Source organism: Pristis pectinata, chromosome 31 (genome assembly GCF_009764475.1).
Source record: "Pristis pectinata isolate sPriPec2 chromosome 31, sPriPec2.1.pri, whole genome shotgun sequence".
In the NCBI taxonomy this organism is placed as follows: domain Eukaryota; kingdom Metazoa; phylum Chordata; class Chondrichthyes; order Rhinopristiformes; family Pristidae; genus Pristis; species Pristis pectinata.
Genome location: NC_067435.1, coordinates 18842659 through 18865034, shown reverse-complemented (window position 1 = coordinate 18865034; position 22376 = coordinate 18842659). Strand labels below are relative to the sequence as shown.

Below are 22376 nucleotides of genomic sequence, written 5' to 3'. Positions count from 1 at the left end.
ATTTTCACAGAGGGAGCAGTGGGTGGGTGCCTGGAACGGGCTGGCAGGGAGGTGGTTGAAGCAGGTATGATAGTGACACTTAAGGAGCATTTATAGACCAGCACGTGAACAGGCAGGGAATGGAGGGATACGGATTACGTGCAGTCAAATGGGATTAGTTTAATTTGGCATCATGGTCGGCACAGACATTGTGGGCCGAAGGGCCTGTTCCTGTGCTGTACTGTTCTGTGTTCCACGTTCTGATGTTTCAGATGTTCCACCTTGTGAAATAAGCCAGTGTGAAGAAACTTATCAAATGCTTTCAGAAAGTCCAAGTGGACAATGACTGTTGAAGCTCTCACCCACTGTACCTGAATGACTTGCTCAAGAAACACTTTTGCATTCGGTGGGCACAACCTATGATTGAGGAGTCATATTGCAGGTTACTCAATGATCCCGGAAAGGAGATCTCATACAATTCCTGGTAGGCTTCTCGTGCCTTCCACTGATCCGTCTCTGCCTTTGCCCTCTGCAGTTTTCCCCATTCTCCCACCGAGGAAATGCTCCCCATGTTTTCCTCCTTAGACTTCAGCCTTTCTTTTCTCCTGACTCTCCCCTCAGCCCTGTGTGGGAGAAGTTGGGGCACCTTTGTTCCATTGCAGTGTTGTGCATGAACCAGCATTCCTTCAGGTTCCCTGCAAGAGAAGAGGCCATCACATCATCTGTTCCCACATGCTGTGTTGTAATGGTTCCACCTCACCACTTCCAGTGAGGTTGTGTGCTCAATCAACACAACTTTATCTGCAGGGAATGCAATGAGGTGGGGTAAAGGCTTACCTGGGCACTGTGCTGGAGGTCTCCCTGATGGTGGGGTCCCCAACACCTCTAGCCCTTTGTTGCCCTGACTGTCCCTTTCTTGAAGTGTTGTCTTCTGGTGGTAACCTGGGCCACATAGGGTGGCTGTGTTGCTGTTCGCCTGTTCGCCTGTGCCTTGCTGTTCGCCTGTGCCTTGCTGTTCGCCTGTGCCTTGGAATCTGTCTCCATGAGTGAGAAAGCAGCAAACCTGTCGTCAGAGGCAAAAGGACAATCCAGAGCACAGAAAGGAGAATCAAGGGACAGAAGACACTCACCAGTTCACTGAGTACGGACGTCCTCAAAACCCTCTCTGTACCTCCAGACCCCATGTCGTTTCCCATGGTCCATCTCCTGTGTAAAAGATTCAGACTTCAGACATTCAGAGCAGGTTACACACCAACACTTCACATTGAGACGCTTGTCCCTAGGTATGAGTCTGAACACAGGCACAATACTTGGAAACATTGAAGTGCTCTCTGTTGGTTTGTGTGCCTGTGTGCGATCTATGTATATGTGGTATGTGCACTGGTGTTGTGGTATGTATGTGCAGGAGTGTGTGTGAGTATGCTTGCATGCACTTGAGTGTGTGTGTGTGTGTGTGTGTGTGTGTGTGTGTGTGTGTGTGTGTGTGTGGGCGCGTGTGGTATCTTTGTGGCACAGAGTCATAGGATCTTACAACACAGAACCAGTCCCTTCGGCCCACCATGTCCATGCTGACCATCAAATACCTACCTATACATGGACTACCAGCACTTGATCCACAGCCTTCTGTGCTTTGGTGATTCAAGTGCTTATCTAGATGCTTCTTAAATGTTGTGAGAGTCTCTGCCTCCCCACCCCTTCAAGCAGTGAGTTCCTCATCCCAATACTCTGGGTGAAAAAAGTCTTCCTCTAAATCTTTCTTTCCCTTGCCTTAAACCTGTGCCCTCAGTACTCCAGCTGTGGCCCAGTCAAAGTTTTATAAAATTGTTCATAACCTCCTTGTTCTCATGGCCAATGAAGGCAAGCGTCCTGTGTATCTTCTTAATGACCTTATTTATCGCTGTTGTCACCTTCAGCAATGCCTGGACTTGTTCACAAAGGTCTCTCTGTCCCCCAGTAACTGCTACAGCCCCACCATTCATCTTGCACATCCGAACCTTATTAGTGCTTCGAGAATGCGTCACCTTTCACCTGTCAGGATTAAATTCCATCAGCCATTGCTTTGTCCATCTTACCACCTGATCAATATTGTTCTGTATCAAAGGTTACCCACCTCACTGTCAACACCACACCAACCTTCACATCATCTCTGAATTTACTGATCACGGTAGTGTAGCGGTTAGCGCGACGCTATTACAGCGCCAGCGATCGGGGTTCGGAGTGTGGTGATTTCTCGGAATGGAGGCTGGTGACTAGTGGTGCGCTGCAGGATTTGGTGTTGGGACCCTTGTTATTTGTTATTTATGTAAATGATTTGGATGTGAATACACAAGGTTTGATCAGTAAGTTTGCGGATGACATGAAATTAGGTGTTGTTGATAGTGAAGAAGGTTATTGCAGATTACAGGGGGATCTCGATCAGTTAGGGAAGTGCGCCGAGGAATGGCAACTGAATTTCAATACAGGTAATTGTGAGATGATGCATTTTGGAAAGTCAAGCCAGTATAAGACTTGTACTATGAATGGTGGTGCACTAGGGAGTGTAATGGAACAGAGGGACCTAGGAATACAAGTGCACAGTTCATTGAAAGTGGCCAGTGTGCGAGATACCTTCATCACAGGTAGACAGGGTGGTGATAAAGGTATCTAGCACACTGGCCTTCATCAGTCAGGGCACTGAGTGTAGGAGTTGGCATATTATGTTCTAGTTGTTAAGTTGTTAGTGAGGCTGCACTTGGAGCACTGTGTACAGTTCTGGTCACCCTGTTATAGGAAAGACGTGGTTAAACTGGAAAGAGCGCAGAAAAGATTTACAAGAATATTACCAGGACTCGAGGGCCTGAGTTATAGGGAGAGGTTGGCCAGGCTGGGTCTTTATTCCTTGGAACGTAGGAGAAATGTTTAATATTATGAGAGGCATTGATAAGGTGGACGGTAACAGTCCTTTCCCCAGGGTAGGGGAGTCCATAACGAGGAAACATAGGTTTAGGGTGAGGGGGAAAGATATGAAAGGGACCTGAGGGGCAACTTTTTCATGCAGACGGTGGTGAGTATATGGAATGAGCTGCCAGAGGAAGTGGGTGAGGCAGGTACAAGAGTATCATTTAGGAAGCACTTGGATAGGTACATGGAAGGGAGGGGCTTGGAGGGATATGGGTTGAATGCAGGAAATTGGGACTGGCTGGGTGGGTGCCGTGGTCGGGATAGACTGGTTGGGCCGAAGGGCCTTTATCCATGCTGTGTTGCTCTTCAGTTGCCACCCCTCAGCCCTCTCATCACAGAGGGTTTCAACTGCTCCAGGTAAATTGGAAGAAATAGCAAAAGGAGAAAGAAATTTATTTTTCTAACAGTGTGTGTGAGTCCTTTCCAAGTGTGTCAGACCTTTCTACTGGACGTTGGAGTGGGAAATGAAACAAAAGAGAAGGTGTCAGAATCAGAGAGCATCTTGGTAAAAGTGAACACACATCTTCCAGGGTCTGTGAGCCTCTGTTGTGGGAGGGCATTGTTATACAGTGGGGGGCAATATAGTGTTATACAGTGGGTTGTTATACAATAGTTGCCTCACAGGTGGATAGGGTAGTTAAGAAAGCTTATGGGATGTTAGCTTTCATAAGTCGTGGGATCGAGTTTAAGAGCCGCGAGGTAATGATGCAGCTCTACAAAACTCTTGGTTAGACCACACTTGGAGTACTGTGTCCAATTCTGGTCGCCTCATTATAGGAAGGATGTGGAGGCGTTGGAGAGGGTGCAGAGGAGATTTACCAGGATGCTGCCTGGATTGGAGTGTATGGATTATGAGGAGAGACTACGGGAGCTAGGGCTTTACTCATTGGAGAGAAGGAGGATGAGAGGAGACATGATACAGGTGTACAAAATATTTAGATAGAGTAGACAGCCAGCCCCTCTTTCCCAGGGCACCAATGCTCAATACAAGAGGGCATGGCTTTAAAGTAATGGGTGGGAAGTTCAAGGGAGATATCAGAGGGAGGTTTTTCACCCAGACAGTCGTTGGTGCATGGAATGCGCTGCCTGGGGTGGTGGTGGAGGCTGATACGTTGGTCAAGTTCAAGAGATTGTTAGATAAGCATATGGAGGAATTTAAGATAGAGGGATATGTGGGAGGAAGGGGTTAGATAGACTTAGGTGTGGTTTGAAGGGCGGCACAACATGGTGGGCCGAAGGGCCTGTATTGTGCTGTATTGTTCTATGGTTCTATGGCAAGCTGGGACGGTAGTTTTGTGGATGCTGAGTGTAAGACCCATCCTCTCGTAGACTTCAGTGCAAGAGTCGACGATTGGTTGGATTTTGGCTTTCCAACACACGCAAGCACAAGGGTTCACCTACCTCCTGCCACTTGACTGTTGAGGGCGGAGTGACCTTGGTTCGCTGGAAAAGGTGAACCATTCCCATTTCTTGGAAGCCACCTCTCAGTGAGGGCAAACACTGATGATGAACTTCACCATCACCTTTAGAATGCAACTACACCTTTGGCCATCTGAGGAAGGGGATGTTTGAAGGTCAAGATCTCAAACCAGCACAAAGATCATTGTTTACTGGGGAATATAGATAGATCCCTGCTCTCCTAATGTGCTTCTAAGATTTTAACTACCAATGACAAGCACCTGAAGGTACTGGAGAGCTAGGACCAATGCTGCCTCCACAATATCCTCAAATCCACTGTCGGGGTTGGAGAACTAACATCAACATTCTCTCCCAGGTCGACTCCCTAGTTACACCAAGTTCAGCCCTGTTGGGCAAAGCACATATTTCACATGCCCGACATCAGCAAGTGCAGCAAGCAGATGGAAGGCAAACAGTAGGTTGGCCTTTACTACAAGAATACAGAAGATCTCTCAGTGAGACCAACACTGGGGTACCAGGTACAATTTTGCTCCCTTCATTGAGACAGGATGTTCTTGCCATAGAGGGAATGCAGTAAAGGTTCACCAGGACTGGGTCCTGGGCTGGAGTCTGAGATAAGGAGAAACTTCCTTGCCCGGAGAATGGTGAATCACTGGAACTCACATCCAGAAGCTGCTGGTAACTACAGTGACACTTCCCTCCTGAGGGTTTGGGTTAGGTCCGGACCCTGTGCAATGGGGTTTCCACTCGGAAAATCTCCTGCTCAGGTTTTTCTTCTGCAAGTCTCATTCTGTCAACTATTGACTGACCCAACCCCTGCACGGAAGAGAGGTTCAGGTAACAGGCAGAGGGGGCCATTGGCAAACATGACTACAATTTTACATGTGGGGTAACAACTGCTAGAACAACACTGGTCACCCTTTCTGCAGGTGGAGACCAGAAAAGATTGGCTGCACTACAACGAGCAGCTGGACTGAGTGCCACAGCAGGAAATGCTAACCCAGAGGTCCTGAAACAACAACAGACCGAATGGTTCTCGGAGCACAGGCTCCTTGCATCCTTATGGACAGAACCAGAAGGTGAAGGTCTGGGAGTATAGCTCTCATCTCCGGAGAACTTGCCCACTATGGTTCTGACCCTGCAGCACTGCACGAGTCCAGGTGTGCGGAGAAGCAGAGTGAGCCAGGCAGTGACCACACTCTCCAGAGGAAAGGAAAAGCAGAGCATGAGGATCCACTTGGATTGTTTCTCCGGAAACACCTTCCTGACCCCTCTGCTGGCCTGATTGAGCAGCTGGGGAAACTTGGACTTCCTCCCAAATTCCTGACAGCAGGCCAATGCAATCACTGTCCCTGTTCCTCCACTGACCAGTACAAGGACTAACTCAGCCCTGTCTGTGGTGACCAACGCATCCTGCTGGGAGACTTCAATGCAGAAATTAATAGTGAATAATTTGACTGGACAATGTAGAGTGAGGGAGGTGAATGGCAATGGGTTCCTCTGGGTTAGATGTGCTGGACCCAGATCACTAAACTTCCCTTACAACAAGAGAAGTAGGAACAGGAGTTCAGCCTCGACCCCTCGAGCCTGCTCCACCGTTCATTGCCATGGCAGAACTTCTACCTCAGCGCCGTTTCCCTGCACTGTCCCCTTATCTCTCCACTCCCTTATTATCCAAAAATCTATCAGTTTCCATTTGGAATGAACACAATGACTGAGGCTCCACATCTCTCTGTGACGGAGAACTCCAAAGGTTCATCATCCTCTGGGTGAAGGAATTTCTCTTCATCTCCATCCGAAATGGCCCACTCCTTGTTCTGAGAACATGAGCCCTGGTCCTAGGCAACTCAGCCCGGGGAAGCATCCTCTGCATCCAACCTGTTGAGCCATGTAAGCGTTTTATAGAACATAGAACATTACAGCACAGTACAGGCTCTTTGGCCCACGATGTTGTGCCGACATTTTGTCCTGCTCTAAGGTCTATCTAACCCTTCCCTCCCACATAACCCTCCATTTCTCTATCATTCATGTGTCATTTAAGTCTCTTAAATGTCCCTAACGTATCTGCCCCCACAACCTCTGCAGGCAGTGCGTTCCACGCACCCACCACTCTCTGTGTAAAAAACTTACCCCTGACATACCCCTTATACCTTCCTCCAATCACCTTAGAAATACGTCCCCTCGTGTTAGCCATTGTCGCCCTGGGAAAAAGTCTCTGACTGTCCACTCGATCTATGCCTGCTGACATCTCGTGCACCTCTATCAAGTCACCTCTCAGCCTCTTTTGATGAGATCTCCTCCTATTCTCTTAAACTCTGGAAAACACAGTCCCAGAATGTTCACTGTGTCCTCATAGGGCAAACCCGCCATCCGTGGAACCAGCCTGGTAAGCCTTCACTGCACTCTCTCTATCACGTACATCCTTCCTTTAATAAAGAGACCAAAACTGAACACAGTAGTCCAGGTGCAGTCTCACTACAGCCTCTACAGTTGTTTTAGGACACCTTTACTCCTCTACTCAAATCCTTTCATAATGAGCAACAACATACTATTTGCCTTCCCAATCTCTTGTTGCAGCTGTACTTGGAGGCACAAAAAATTCTGCAGATGCTGGAATCTGGAGTAATACACACAAGAAGTGTTGGAGGAATTCAGCAGGTCAGGCAGCATCTATGGAGGGAAATAAACAGTCGACATTTCAGGCCGAGACCCTTCATCTGGACTGGAAAGGAAGAGGGCAGAAGCCAGAATAAGGTGGTGGGGGGAGGGGGAGGAGCACACGCAGGCAGGTGATAGGTGAGTCCAGGTGAGAGGGGAAAGGGAGCCGGGTGGGGGAGGGGGGAGAAGACGTAATAAACTGAGAGGTGATAGATAGAAGAGGCCAAGGGCTAGAGAAGAAGGAATTCCGTAGGAGAGGGCAGTGGACCATGGAACATTACTTGTTCTCTCACCATTTAAACACAATACACTCCTCTGCTGTTATGTGCACCAAAGTGGACAAATTTACATTTTTCCACATCATATTCCATTGGCCACGTTCTTGCCCACTCACTCAGCTGATCCATATCCCCTTGAAGCCTCTTTGGATCCTCCTCCCTACTGATAATTCCACCTAGTCTTGCATCATCAGCAATCTTGGAAAGGTGACACTTGGTCCCCTCTGTCAAAGCGTTGACACAGCTTGTGAAAAGCTAGGCCCAGGGGCCGATCCCTGTGGTACTCCACATCACAGCCTGCCAACCTGAGAAAGATCAGTTTATTCTCATTCTTGTTTTTTGTCCGATATCGAATTCTAATTCTGTCAGTGTATTAGCCTTCAAACCCATGTGCCCTAACCTCATTAACCAACCTGTTGCAGAGGACTTTATTGAAAGCATTTGGAAAATCCCAATACACTACATCCACTGGTTCCCCTGATCCCTTCTACTGGTGACATCCTCAAAGAACTGCAGCAAGTCAGTCAGATCTGACTTTCCTTCCATGAATGCATGTTGACCCTGCTCAATTCTGTTATGCTTTCCAAGGCACCCTTTTATTGCATCCTTCATTTTACATTCCAGCAGTTTCCCTGCCACCGACATTAGGTTGATAGTGTCAGCAGTTCCCTATTACACTCTCCCTCCTTTCTTTAACTTGTGAGGTCACATTCGTTGTCCTCCGATCCATAGGAACAATCCTAGGATCCATTGAACCCTGGAAGGTGATAACCAGAGCATCCACTAATTCCACAGCCACTTCTTTCAGAACTCTTTGGCTCAGACGGGAAAGGGGTGGGGGGGGTGAAGAGGCAAGCAGTAGTGATAGGTGATTTATTGGTCAGCGGAGCAGACAGGAGATTCTGTGTACATGAACGAGACACGGATGGTATGTTGCCTCCCAGGTGCCAGGGTCAGATATGTCTTGGATTGGGTCCATAGCATTCTTAAGGGGGAGGTTGAGCAGCCAGACGTTGTGGTACACATTGGTACCAATGACATAGGCAGGGAGAGTGACAAGGTCCCGCAAAATGATTTCAGGGGGCTAGGTGCTAAATTAAAAGACAGGACATCCAGGGTGGTGATCTCAGGATTGCTCCCTGTGTCACGTGCTAGTGAGGCAAGAAATAGGAAGATGGTGCAGTTTAACACGTGGCTACGCAGATGGTGCAGGAGGGAGGGCTTCAGATTTTTGGATCATTGCGCCCTCTTCCAGGGCAGGTGGGACCTGTACAAATGGGACGGTTTGCACCTGAACTGGAGGGGGACCAATATCCTTGCGGAAGGTTTGTGAGTGCTGCTCGGCGGTGGGGGGGGGGGGGGGGGGTTTAAACTCGAGTTGCAGGGGGGTGGGAGCCAGAGTGTCAGGGCAGCAAGTGGAGAGGCTGTGGGGAAAGTAGATGTTAAGACAACAGGCAGTGGTGGAAACCGAAAGGGTGAGCGCGGTGGGATTGATGTTCTGAGTTGTGTCTATTTCAGTGCAAGCAGCATTGTAGGTAGGGCAGATGAACTCAGAGTGTGGATCCGTACGTGGAATTATGACGTTGTAACCATTAGTGAGACCTGGTTGCAGGAGGGGCAGGACTGGCAGCTCAATGTTCCGGGGTTCTGTCGTTTTAGACGTGACAGGGGGGAGGTATTAAAGGCGGAGGGGTGACATTACTCATCAGGGAAGATGTCACGGCAGTGCTCAGAGAGGACACACTGGAGGGCTCGACTACCAATGCAATATGGGTGGAAATGAGGAATAAAAAAGGGACGACCACGTTAATGGGACAATATTATAGAGCTCCCAAACGTCAGTGGGATTTAGAGGAGCAAATTTGTAGGCAGATAGCAGACAGTTGTAGGAAACATAAAGTTGTGATAGTTGGTGATTTTAACTTTCCACATATTGACTGGGACTCCCATACTGTAAAAAGACTGGATGGGATCGAGTTTGTCAAATGTGTTCAGGAAAGTTTCCCTAATCAATACGTAGAGGCCCCAACTAGAGGGAGCGCGAAACTGGACTTCCTCTTAGGGAATGAGACAGGCAGGTGACAGAAGTGAGTGTAGGGGAACACTTTAGATCTAGTGATCATAATTCCATTAGTTTCAAGATAATTATGGAGAAGGATAGGACTAGTCCTAGGGTTAAGTTTCTAAACTGGAGTAAGACCAATTTTGATGGCATCAGAAGGGATCTGGCAGGCGTGCATTGGGACAGGCTGTTTTTTGGCAAAGAGATGCTTGGTAAGTGGGAGGCTTTCAAAAATGAAATATTGAGAGTACAGAATTTGTATGTTCCTGTTAGAATAAAAGTCAAGGCTAACAGGTTAGGGAACCTTGAAGGAACAAGGGATATTGAGGCCCTGGTAAAGAAAAAGAAAGAGGTGCATATCAGGTATAGGCAGTTAGGATCAACTGAGGCACTTGAGGAGTTTGAGAAATGCAAGGGAACACTTAAGAGAAAAGTCAGGAGGGTTAAAAGAGGACATGAGGTTGCTCTGGCAGACAGGGTGAAAGAGAATCCCAAGGGTTTCTATAACTATATGAAGAGCAAAAAGACAATAAGGGACAAAATTGGTCCTCTTGAAGATCAGCGTGGTCATCTATGCATGGATCCGAGAGATGAGGGAGATTTAAATGAAATTTTTGTATCTGTATTTACTCGAAAGACAGACACAGAATCTATAGAACTGAGGAAAAAAAAGAGGTCTTGGACCATATCTGGATTATGGAGGAGGAGGTGCTTGCTGTCTTGAGGCGAATTAGGGTGGATAAATCTTCAGGGCCTGACAAGGTGTCCTCTCGGACCTTGTGGGAGGCTAGTGCAGAAATTGCAAGGGCCCTGGCAGAGACATTTAAAATGTCCTTAGCCATGGGTGAGGTGCCGGAGGACTGGAGGATAGCTAATGTTGTTCTGTTGTTTAAGAAAAGCTCAAAGAACAAGCCGGGAAATTATAGGCTGGTGAGCCTGATGTCAGTCATGGGTAAATTATTGGAAGGTATTCTGAAGGACAGGATATATATAGACAGGGCCCAATTAGGGATAGTCAACATGGCGTTGTGTGTGGCAGATCACGCCTAACCAATCTTATAGAGTTTTTTGAGGAGGTTACCAGGAAGGTTGATGAAGGGAAGGCAGTGGACGTTGTCTACGTGGACTTTAGCAAGGCCTTTGACAAAGTCCCGCATGGGAGGCTGGTCCAGAAGGTTAAGTCGCTTGGCATTCAGGATGAAGTAGTCAATTGGATTCAATGTTGGCTTAGCGGGAGAAGCCAGAGAGTTGTAGCAGATGGTTGTCTCTCTGACTGGAGGCCTGTGACTAGTGGTGTGCCGCAGGGATCGGTGCTGCGTCCGTTGTTGTTTATCATCTATATTAATGATTTAGATGATAATGTGGTAAACTGGATCAGCAAATTTGCAGATGACACCAAGATTGGGGGTGTAGTGACAGCGAGGAAGGCTACCAAAGCTTGCAAAGTGATCTTGACCAGCTAGGAAAATGGGCTGAAAAATGGCAGATGGAATTTAATGCAGACAAGTGTGAGGTGTTGCCCTTTAGGAGGACAAACCAGGGTAAGATTTACATAGTGAATGGCAGGGCTCTGAGGTGTGTGATGGAACAGAGGGACCTGGGAATACAGATTCATAATTCCTTAAAAGTGGCACCACAGGTAGATAGGGTCATAAAGAGAGCTTTTGGCACATTGATCTTCATAAATCAGGGCATTGAGGGTAGGAGTTGGGATGTTATGTTGAAGTTGTATGAGACGTTGGTGAGGCCAAACTTGGAGTACTGTGTGCAATTCTGGTCACCTACCTACAGGAAAGATATCAATAAGCTTGAACGAGTGCAGAGAAAATTTACACGGATGTTGCTGGGATTTGAGTCCTAAGGAAAGGTTGAATAGGTTAGGACTGTACTCCCTGGAGCACAGGAGAATGAGGGGAGATCTTACAGAGGTATACAAAATTATGAAGGGTATAGGTAGGGTGAATGCATGCAGGCTTTTCCCCTCAGGCTGGGTGACACTAGAGCTAGAGGTCATAGGTTTAGGGTGAAAGGTGAAATATTTAAAAGGGAAACTTCTTCACTCAGAGGGTTTTGCGAGTGTGGAATGAGCTGCCAGTGGAAGTGGTGGATGCGGGTTCAATTGTAACATTTAAGAGAGGTTTGGATAGGTACATGGATGAAAGAGATATGGAGGGCTATGGTCCGGGTGCAGGTAGATGGGACTAAGCAGAAAACCAGGCTGGCATGGACTAGATGGGCCGAAGGGCCTGTTTCTGCACTGTAGTGCTCTATGACTCTAACTCTAGGACATAGATCATTGGGTCCTTGGAATTTATTAGCGTTCAGTCTCACTAACTTCTCCAGGACTATTTTTTGACATACATAGTTCTTTCATTCTCACTGATGCTCTAATACATCTGGCAAGTTTGTGTGTCTTCTTGTGTGAAGAAGGATGAAAAGTAATTGTTTAATTCCTCTGTCATCTCCTCATTCCTGGTCTGGAAGGGGCCAATATTCACCTGTGTTGGTCTCTTCCTTTTTACATGCCCAGAGAAGCTCTTACTGTCCCATTTAAGTGTTTCTTGTTGCTCCCTCCCCTATTCTACCCTGCCTTTCTGTCTCTGTCTCTCCCTTCCCCTTTGCTGAGTTTCAAAACCCTCCCAGTTCTCAGCTATGCTGCTGATTCTGGCAACTTTATAAACCAGTATCTTTAATTTCTCCTATCAACGAGAACTGGGACACACGTCCTGTTGGGCTTTTGTGTCTCAGAGGAGTATAACGTTTGTGCAAAGTCTGCATCCATTCTTTAAATGCTAACTATCGTCCATCCACCATCAGTTCGTTCAACGTCATCCCCAACCAATCACAGCTGATTGTACTTCCGTAGTTTCCTTTGTTTAGATTTAAGAGACTCCAGATTCACAATGAACTTCATCACTTTCAAACTCAATGTCAAATTCCATCCATAGAACATAGAACAGTTACAGCACAATTCAGGCCCTTCGGCCCACAAAGCTGTGCCGAACATGTCCCTACCCTAGAAATTACTAGGCTTACCCATAGCCCTCTATTTTACTCAGCTCCATGTACCTATCTAACAGTCTCTTGAAAGACCCTATCGTATCCGCCTCCACCACCGTTGCCGGCAGCCCATTCCATGCACTCACCACTCTCTGAGTAAAAAACTTACCCCTGACAATTAGGGTCACTCTTTCCCAAAGGCCCCCTGACAACAAGAACATCAATTAACCTTTCTCATTGCACAGAGTGAGATCCAAAATTGCCTTTTCCCTGGTTGCTTCCTCCACAGATTGACGTAGAAAACAATCTCGTGGACTTTCCATGAATTCATTGAGCACCCTCGAACTGACCAGTTTATATGCAGATTAAACTCCCTAATTACTGTATTGTCACACCTTCAATTTCCTGATTTCAGTGAGGCAAAAGGACAAATCTAGAACAACGTGGATACAATCACAATCCAAACAATGGCAATTGGTGGATTACAATGTTAGCTCTCAACAAGGCACCCATGATGCCAGAATGGTCAAACACCACACATGGTTTAGGAGGTCAGACCTTGGACTGGTATCAGCAGTGACATTAGCACCCCAAACTCACCTGAACAATATTCAACTCACCAGTCCCTGGGCAACAGACTTTCTCACCATTTACCAGCAATCCAACAGCTAGCTGAAGGAGGTGGTCAACCATATGGCTAAATCAGTGCTAGAGCTAAAGAGAAAACAATCCCAGGATTGGTTCAAAAATCTTGGGATTTATCTCCTGAGAGGCAGGCAGGAAGCAGTTGTTGAATGGTGCTTCCAGACAACATCACTCAACAAGGTTCAACCTGAGTTGAGGAAAAGACAGGTCCAGCAGTAGGAGGGAGGCTGCAGAAGGTCACCATTATGCTGATACATACGATTCAAAGAATTTTTCAGATGAAGGGCTGGCACATCTGAATTTGGTACTGTTCCCCTGAAGATAGTAGGTGGCACAATGCAGGAGCTGCTGCTGGAAGTTACCTGTATGTGGTTTCCTTTAACATGGATAATCGTTACACCCTAACTACCTCACCGGCTTCATAGAGCAAGGTCCTGATCCAGTGGCAGGGGAGCTCACGATGACTGAAGACTGGACTACGCTGACAATGCTCAACAGTGACAAGGAAGGAGTTATGCAGAGAAGGGCTGAGCACTCCAACAGTTGCCCCAACATCAGTCAATTGATGTGCCATTAATCAACAGAGGATCTCCACCTCCCTCCATCGGCTGAAGAAAGCCAAATATTGGAACTTAATCCCAGAAGAACTGTACAAAGCAACAGCCCAAAGGTTAGCCAGGTATTTCATGGCATCTTGGGTTGTACTTGTACAGAAGAAGGAATGTTGAAAATCCACTGTTTGAAGACACAGGCTGGAAAGCCGACTGTGAAAGCTACAGAGGCATCTACCTTCTCTCCCTGCAGTCCTCACTTACTCCCACACCTCATGATACAGACACCAGTAGGTCTTTGGGGCATTCCACATTATTAATGTATGTTATCTGTCTGTTCCCTGACCAGATGACTGGCAAGTGCTCTTCAATGGTGATGCATTTAAAATTTGGAAGGGGTGATGCTCCATTGTTGCTCAACTAGTTCTTTGCCTCAGGCACTGCGGAGAGAAGTTGGATCAGAGAATATACATCTTCATCTTATTCCAATGCTCGTGCACCAGCTATATCCATGGAAGTATCTGGGCTGCGTCACTTCCAATGGCAGTTCCACAGGGAAGGAATTACCTCTGGATTAAATAAAGGCATCTCAGCTCTTATCTAATTCAAAACAAAAGTGCTCAACCGATCTTCCCCTCTGTCAAACTGAAGGTCTGCACTGGTCTTCTCTCCTTTAAGGTCCTGAGGTGGGGACCCTCTGCAGAGAATATCAGCACCTCCCTGTTAGGGTTAGGGCTGTTAGAATCACACTGTAGGTGGGTGGACAAGTGGCCAGGATGGAAGAGCGTTGCTTCCTTATATGGGGAGCTGAGGGAGGAAAGGCAGAGGGAAGAAGGACTGTCCAGACATCATGCTCCAATGGGCAGGACCAATCACGAGGAAGGTACAAGTAACTCAGGGTGGGAGTCAGTGGCAGCGTCCAGCAGGAAACATCTTCCGGTGGGACTGATGGAATTACCTCCCAGTTTCATGTGAAAGGCACCACAAAGCTACAGCATCAAACACCAGGGCCACAGATCCCCGGCAAGGTCCATCATGCACACAGGTCCTCAGGACACTAAGGGCCCTCACTACCCGGGACACGCCCTCTTCACGTTACTACCATCGGGGAGGAGGTACAGGAACCCGAAGACCCACACTCAACGAACAGTTCCTTCTCCTTTGCCATCAGATTTCTGAATGATCTATGAACACTACCTCGTTATCCCTTTCTAGCACTATTGATTTATTTTGTAATTTATAGTCTTGCACTGTACTGCTGCAGCAAAATAACAAATTTCACAATGTACAAGTTAGTGATAATAAACCTGATTCTGATTCGGATGTTGCGCACAGTCCGCCATGAACATGGACCCTTCCACACAATTCATGATGGACATGGACCACACTCAGGGTCCTTCACAGATGCAGACCACCACGCACAGTCCATCACAGACACAGACCTACACACAGTCCATCACAGACTTGAACCACACACACAGTCCATCATGACCATGGATGACAACTACAACAGCATGGTCATTATATCACCTCAACACTCTGTGTGCCCAGGTAGTCTATCGGTTTTCTCGGCTCCATTCTCCTGTCTCGCCTCACCACATCACCCATTCCTGCATGGATAAAAGGCAGGTGTTTACGGAAGAGGGTTCAGTGGCAGGATCAACCCAGGGGATTGGTAGACAGTGAATGTTACACTTATTTGTGAAGCAAAAGTGATAGACCTGCCCCTGGGAACTAAAGACCACTCAGAGATGCTGATGGTAAGATAATAGAATGGAGTATCCAGGCGTGGTGAGTAGCACCAGAAGGTAGGCAATGCAATAAACCCGAATTCTAAATGACTAACGTGTGTGTAAGCAACAATAGAATTATTTGAGTAGATAAGGGGGGTGTGGTTGATGTCATGCATCTGGATATTCAAAAGGCCTTTGGCAGGTGCCACACAGTTGGCCCTAACCTTCTCCCTCCTGTTGTGGCCCTGTTTAGTGACGGGCGCGATACACAGAGAGGACTTCACCAAGAAACCATTTGTCCCCAATCTCCGCCAACGTGGGGGAGAGGGGAGGCGGAAGGTACCACAGTGCCAATCTGTGCCAGGGCCTTGGGAAGTGTCCCGTTGTGCCACTGCTTCCAGCACTCTCCCAGCTCTCACTTCACACCCCGCGGACGGTCACTGTGCCCAGGAGGCGAGACACCTCACAGGGGAGAGGGTGACGCCAGTCAGCGGACCGAGGGAAACCGTTCCCCAGCCCCGCGACCACGGCGAGGGGAGCCCGGGGGGAGGCTCGCCGTCCTCGGTAGTCAGGGCAATTTCAGGGGCATTAGCGGCTCGCGGCCCTCCCTTCAAGCCCTGGTTCCTCCTGTCCGGTGTGGGCAGAGTCCGGCCGTCCCGGCTGTAACACACCGTGCGGGGCAGGTGTCGAGGTGGGGGCTGGGGGTGCTCAGTATGGAGCCGGACCCCCGACTCCCAGTCTGGCCGCACCGTCCAGGAAGGGGCCGCTTTCAGTGGGCGCGGGGAGACTGCAGTGCGAGCGCAGAATGGGCGCAGTGCGGGCACCGGGTGAGCGCAAAATGAGCGCGGAGTGACCGCGGAATGAGTGCGGAATGAACGCAGAGTGAGCGCAGGGTGAGCGCGGAATGAGCACCGAGTGAGCGCAGAGAGAGCGCGAAGTGAGCCGCCTCCACTCCGCCCGAGCTGCCGGTGCTTCCCGGAGGGAGGGAGGCTGCGGGCGGACAGCGGGGAGAGGGACTCTCGGCGCGGACGCCAGCAACATTTCGGCCTCCATCCCGCGCCCTCGGTTCCTGGATAGTCCTGGGAATTGCGGGACCTCCCCCGGTCGGTGGGGACGGGGCTCCGGTTACCTCCCAGGACCACTGTGGAGAGTGGGCGGGGGGGGGGGGTGGGGGTGGTGGTGGTGGGAGACGACGGTCCCGGCCGGCTCGCCGCCACCTCGGGCTGGTGCCTGTCCCGGAGTGGGATCCCTGCACAGCGCCGCATGGTCACCTTGGGGGGTCGGGTGCTGTCCCGCCAGATGTGGAATGTTCACAAACCCTCCATCCAGGAGTTCCAGATGTTCCAGCCCAGGAGCTGGTCTGTGGTCGCTCCCCGAGACCAGGGTAGGGGCTGGACCCGGAGAAGGAGCCCGGGGTCTGTCCCGAGGATCGGGACACGGTCCGTGCTGGTCCTGATCCAGAGCACGCCGAGGGTTCGTGGGATGGGACGCTCGCCGAGCTCGGTGCCTCTCAGCCAGCACATCTCGGGTCGCGCTGTGGCCCGGGACAGTTGTGTACGGTTTGTAAGGTTCGCCTGTGCCACAGGTACCTGGGGCTGTTCCTCACCTGCGGGACCCCCGGGGTCAGCGCCGTGTGCGGGAGCCCGGGGGGGGGGGGGGGGAATATAAAACTGTTTCATTTCAAACTCTGAACAACGACGTGGAGTCACCGAGATTCCAAGTGACGGGAACGCGAGTCCTGCTCTGGACCCAAAGGTGCAGCTGAAGCACCGGGTGGGTCCCAGGAGCTCCGCTGCACCGGGCGCCAGTGCCTGGGGTAGTAGAGGTGAACTAGTCCAGGGGAAGGGTCTCCACCCGTCCACTGTCCATTTCCCTCCACACAGATGCTGCCGGACCCGCTAAGTTCCACCGGCCGAGAAGCTGGTACCTCTGGGCTCTGTGCCCCTCCCGCCGGCCCGGGGACACCCTGGCTCCAACCCCTGACCGCTGGAGCCGGTCAGCCCCCTCGCCCTGGGTCCGGGCCCTGCCCGAAACCCCCACCTGAGCCCTCCAGGTATCTGCTGCAGCCAGACCTGGGGCTGGTAAATAACACGCCCCCAGCGGGCGATAGATACCCTAACCAGTGGCCCAAGGTCCCGGCGGGGGCAGCTGGCCAGCCGCGCCCCGCGGGACACGTCCCACGCCGGGGTGTCGGTGCTCCTGCCGGACTCCGCACTGGGGGCGGGTTCCCAGACCTACCCCGGGTACTTGCCCTCAGCAGCACCCCCCTCCTTCCGCGGTGGGGTCGGGACCTGGGCCGGGGGAAGGGCGTCCGCTGTTTGTTTCTTAACGTTTTGTAAATTCATTAAGAATTTCTAAATCAAAAAGTGAAGCAAACAAACGTTAAGGATGCTGTCGTTCCTAAATTATTTTTAACGAAGAATTTTTACCTCCTTTTTATTAAAAAAAATTACTTTCAACTGTTTTAAAATGTCGAAAATATCAAAAAAAATCACCGGGGAGGTCGGGCTGTCCCCACAATCCACCTCCTGAGGTCTAGTTACTGTTAGTAGACCCATCCAAGCAAGTTACAACTAATAGGATCTGTTCATAATGTGGTGGGGGAGACGATGGTTATTGATAATAGAACATAAAACATAGAAGAGTACAACACAGAACAGGCCCTTCGGCCCACAGTGTTGTGCTGACATAGCTATTCACTCCTGCCTATAGAATGCCCCTCTATTTTCCAATTCATCCACCTTATCTGTGCCCCTCATGATATTATAAACCTCCATAAGGTCAGCCCTCTGCCTCTTCTGCTGGAAGGAAGACAGCCCCTTCACCTCAGACCGGTTACCATCTTCGTGAATCTTCCCTGCAGTCTTTACTGCTTACTGACCACCTCCCACCAGCACAGCTGCAATCACTGCAGTATGGCAACACCATCATCACTTTGCACTGAAGTGAACTGTTTGTTTGACTTGTGTTCTTTCTTATAAAAATTGTGTATAATTTTGTATAATTGATGTTATTTTGAGAATGCTGCTTATCTGATGCAGTGTCTGTGTGATGCTGCTGCAGGGAAGTGCTTCACTGCACCTGTGCACACATGTACTTGTGCCTGTGACCATAACCTCGACTTGGACCTGTCCATTTATCGAGTCACAGAGTAACACAGCACGGAAACAGGCCTTTGGCCCAACTCGTCCATGCCGACCAAGGTGCCCATCTTGGGCCCACATCCCTCTGAACCCCTCCTGTCTGTGTACTTATCCAACTGTCTTTTAACTGTTGCTGTTGTACAATGATGAAACGTGATGGACTCCTGCACTCAGTGATAAAACAGCTGGCCACAAATAACATGAACAGCAGAGTGACAGTGGGTTACTGAGGGGCATAAATCATGCAGAACTAATCTGCTATAAAACTAGAGGGAGATAGCCTGCTAATAATATCAATTAAATAGAGAGCAGGTGATAGATAAGGTAAAGTTGGTTATGAATATTGTGAACAATAGTTATATAGTAACAGGTTAACAGCTGGCTGTAAGTGAGTGCATTATGTAATGATTGATACCACCCCTTGTATATAAATATCATGAAAAGTCAGTGTATTATACTTGGTATCGAGTGACAACTGGTTATAAATAATATAACTAATAGAGAAAGTGGATTATAGACAATGTAAGTAATAAAGAATATGGAGAGATATGGAACTAAACTACCAAAATAATACTGAGCAGCAGTGGATCTTTTAATGACTACTGTCCGGTGGCTCTGACATCCACCATCATGAAGTGCTTCAGGAGGCTGGTCATGGCACACATTAACTCCAGCCTCCCAGACAACCTCGACCCACTGCAATTCAGTCTACGGCAGACGCCATCTCCCTGGAGCATACGGACAGTAAAGACACCTACGTTAGACTATTGTTTATTGACTACAGCTCTGCCTTCAATACTATAATTCCAAGCAAACTCATCTCCAAACTCTGCGTGCTGGGACTCAACACTTCCCTTTGCAACTGGATCTTTGACTTACTGACCAACAGACTGCAATCAGTGAGGACAGGCAGCAACACCTCCAGCACGATTATTCTCAACACTGGTGCCCCACAAGGCTGCCTCCTCAGCCCCCACTTTACACCATATACACTCATGACTGCATGACCAGATTCTGCTCTAACTACATCTACAAGTTTGCAGATGATACCACTGTCGTGGGCCATATCTCAAATAACAATGAGTTGGTGTACAGGAAGGAGATAGAGAGCTCAGTGACATGGATAACAACCTTTCCCTCAATGTCAGCAAAACAAAAGATCTGGTCATTGACTTCAGGAAGGGGGGGGCAGTGTACATGCTCCTGTCTACATCAATGGTGCTGAGGTTGAGAGGGTTGAGATCTTCAAGTTCCTAGGGGTGAACATCACCAATAGCCTGCCCTGGACCAACCATGTAGATACCATGGCCAAGAAAACTCACCAGTGCCTCTACTTCCTCAGGAGGCTAAAGAAATTTAGCGTGTTCCCTTTGACCCTCACCAATTTTTATTGATGGCCCATAGAAATATCTCATTTGGATGCATCATGGCTTGGTACAGCAACTGCTCTGCCTGTGACCACAAGAAATTGCAGAGAGTTGTGGACACAGCTCAGCACATCACGGAAACCAGCCTCCCCTCCATGGACTCTGTCTACACTTCTCGCTGTCTTTGTAAAGCAGCCGACATAATCAAAGACCCCACCCACCCCGGTCATTCCCTCTTCGCCCCTCTGCTATTGGGCAGAAGATACAAAAACCTGAAAGCACGTACCACCAGGCTCAAGGACATCTTCCACCTCACTGTTAAAACACTATTGAAGGGTTCCCTAGTATGTTAAGATGGACTCTTGATCTCGCAATGTTTCTCATTATGATCTTGCACCTTACTGCACTTTCTCTGTAGCTGAAACACTTTATTCTGCATTCTGTTATTGTTTTTACCCTGTACTACCTCGATGCACTGCGTACAGAATTGATCTGTACGAACAGTATGCAAGTCAAGTTTTTCACCGTACCTCGGTACAAGTGACAATAATAAATCAATTTGAAAAACACAGTTACGGCATTTAAAGTAATATAAATGATACAATAAAAGTAAGACACTGATAATCCACTCTCCGACCAATCCTGATGTTTCAGTGTCTGGTTCACCAGGTAAGGTTTCCCGCACTCCCTTTTGACTCACCACTTCCAATGCTCTCTTTAAACTCACCGGGATCCTGGTTCCCGCGCTCCCTTTCAACTTATGTGGTTCACTGGAAGATTTATTATCATTAACTTTAAAACAATGAATTAAAAGTATGTTGAGATAGCAATAGAAAAAACAGTATTCTGGAAGATCTGTCTGGGCATCAGCAGTTTCAAGTGTGCTGGATTACTGGAGTCCTGCTGCATGAAGACTGCAGTTACTGATGAGTGACTGCAGGTTATAAACAAGATAAATATCTCACGGAAACGTGGTTAGAAGTAATATGTAATCGAGATTAAATTCATGTAATAAATAAATAGAATTGTATAGATTATCAGTATCAGTAATATAAATAATGCACAGTGAAAGCACTTCATGAAAAAGTCTGTCCAGGTTTTAAACAATACATGATAGTGTTAATTAATATTATAAATGACATAAAATGGCAGGTTTTGAATAATATTAAGACAGCTGGTCACAAAATACAAACAAAATATACTGACAATGTAAATATAGAGTGATAGCTGGTTGTGAATAAGATAAAGAATATAGAGTGATGGCAGGTTATAATAAGTATGGATTGGTAGCTGATGGTAACCATCATAACTAACAGAGTAACAGCTTGTTATAGATAATAAAAGTATAGGGCAACAAGATGTTATAAAATGCAAGCAATATGGAGAGCAGACTATAACATAAAAATAGAGCAGGTTATAAAAAATTAGAATAACATTTGGTTATAGATCAGACAGTTGGTTGTAGAAGGCATGCCAGCGGCTCTATTTCGTTAGGAGTTTGAGGAGATTTGGTATGTCCCCAAAGACTATTACAAATTTCTATAGATGTACGGTGGAGAGCATTCTGACTGGTTGCATCACTGCCTGGTGTGGAGGCTCCAATGCGCAGGATGGCAAGAGGCTGCAGAGGGTTGTAGGCTCAGCCAGCTCCATCATGGGCACAGCCCTCCCCGCCATCGAGGACATCTTCAAGAGGTGGTGCCTCAAGAAGGCAGCATCCATCATTAAGGATCCTCACCACCCGGGACATGCCTTCTTCACGTTACTACCATCAGGGAGGAGGTACAGGAGCCTGAAGACCCACATTCAATGATTCAGGAACAGCTTCTTCCCCTCCGCCATCAGGTTTCTGAACAGTCCGTGAACCCATGAACACTGCCTCATTATTCCCTTCTTTGCACTACTTATTTATTTTTGTAATTTATAGATTTTCATATCTTGTGCTGCACTGTTGCCACAAAACAACAAATTTCACGTCATATGTCAGTGCTAATAAACCTCATCCTGATTCTGAAATAATACAGATGTATAGAGTGATAACTTTATAAACCCGAGGACTGATATGGTGACTACTGGTTATAAGCAACACAACTAGTTATGAATAACATATAGTCAGAAAGATATAAATAATAATATACAATGACAATGGCTTATAATGAAATAGATACTGACAATATTATAATTAATACTATTGATTATTGGTTGTAAATAATATGAAAAATCTACTGTAACAGTGGGTTATAAATATTGTAAATAATACAGTAAGCACCTTATAAATAACATAATTTGACAATGGGTTATAAATACATAGAACATAGAACACTACAGCACAGTACAGGGCCTTCGGCCCATTATGTTGTGCCGACATTTTATCCTGCTCTAAGATCTAGCTAACCCTTCCCTCCCACATAGCTCTATCATTCATGTGTCTATCTAAGAGTCTCTTAAATGTCCCTAATGTATCTGCCCCACAACCTCTGCTGGCAGTGCGTTCCATGCACCCACCACTCTCTGTGTGAAGAACTTACCCCTGACATCCCCCTTGTATCTTCCTCCAATCACCTTAAAATTATGCTCCCTTGTGTTAGCCATTGTCACCCT

The 22376-nt window shown here is 47.9% G+C and overlaps 1 protein-coding gene across 1 annotated transcript in view; it reads right to left on the bottom strand.

The window, feature by feature from the left end:
• Positions 1 to 22376, bottom strand: part of lmx1al (LIM homeobox transcription factor 1, alpha-like) — a 154703-nt gene that overhangs the window by 75292 nt on the left and 57035 nt on the right. The window contains exons 6-7 of the mRNA XM_052041851.1: positions 1110 to 1185; positions 817 to 1013 (exon numbers count right to left, since the gene is read on the bottom strand). Of these exons, the coding sequence (XP_051897811.1) occupies positions 817 to 1013; positions 1110 to 1185 (273 nt within the window). The remainder of the gene's footprint in view (positions 1 to 816; positions 1014 to 1109; positions 1186 to 22376) is intronic.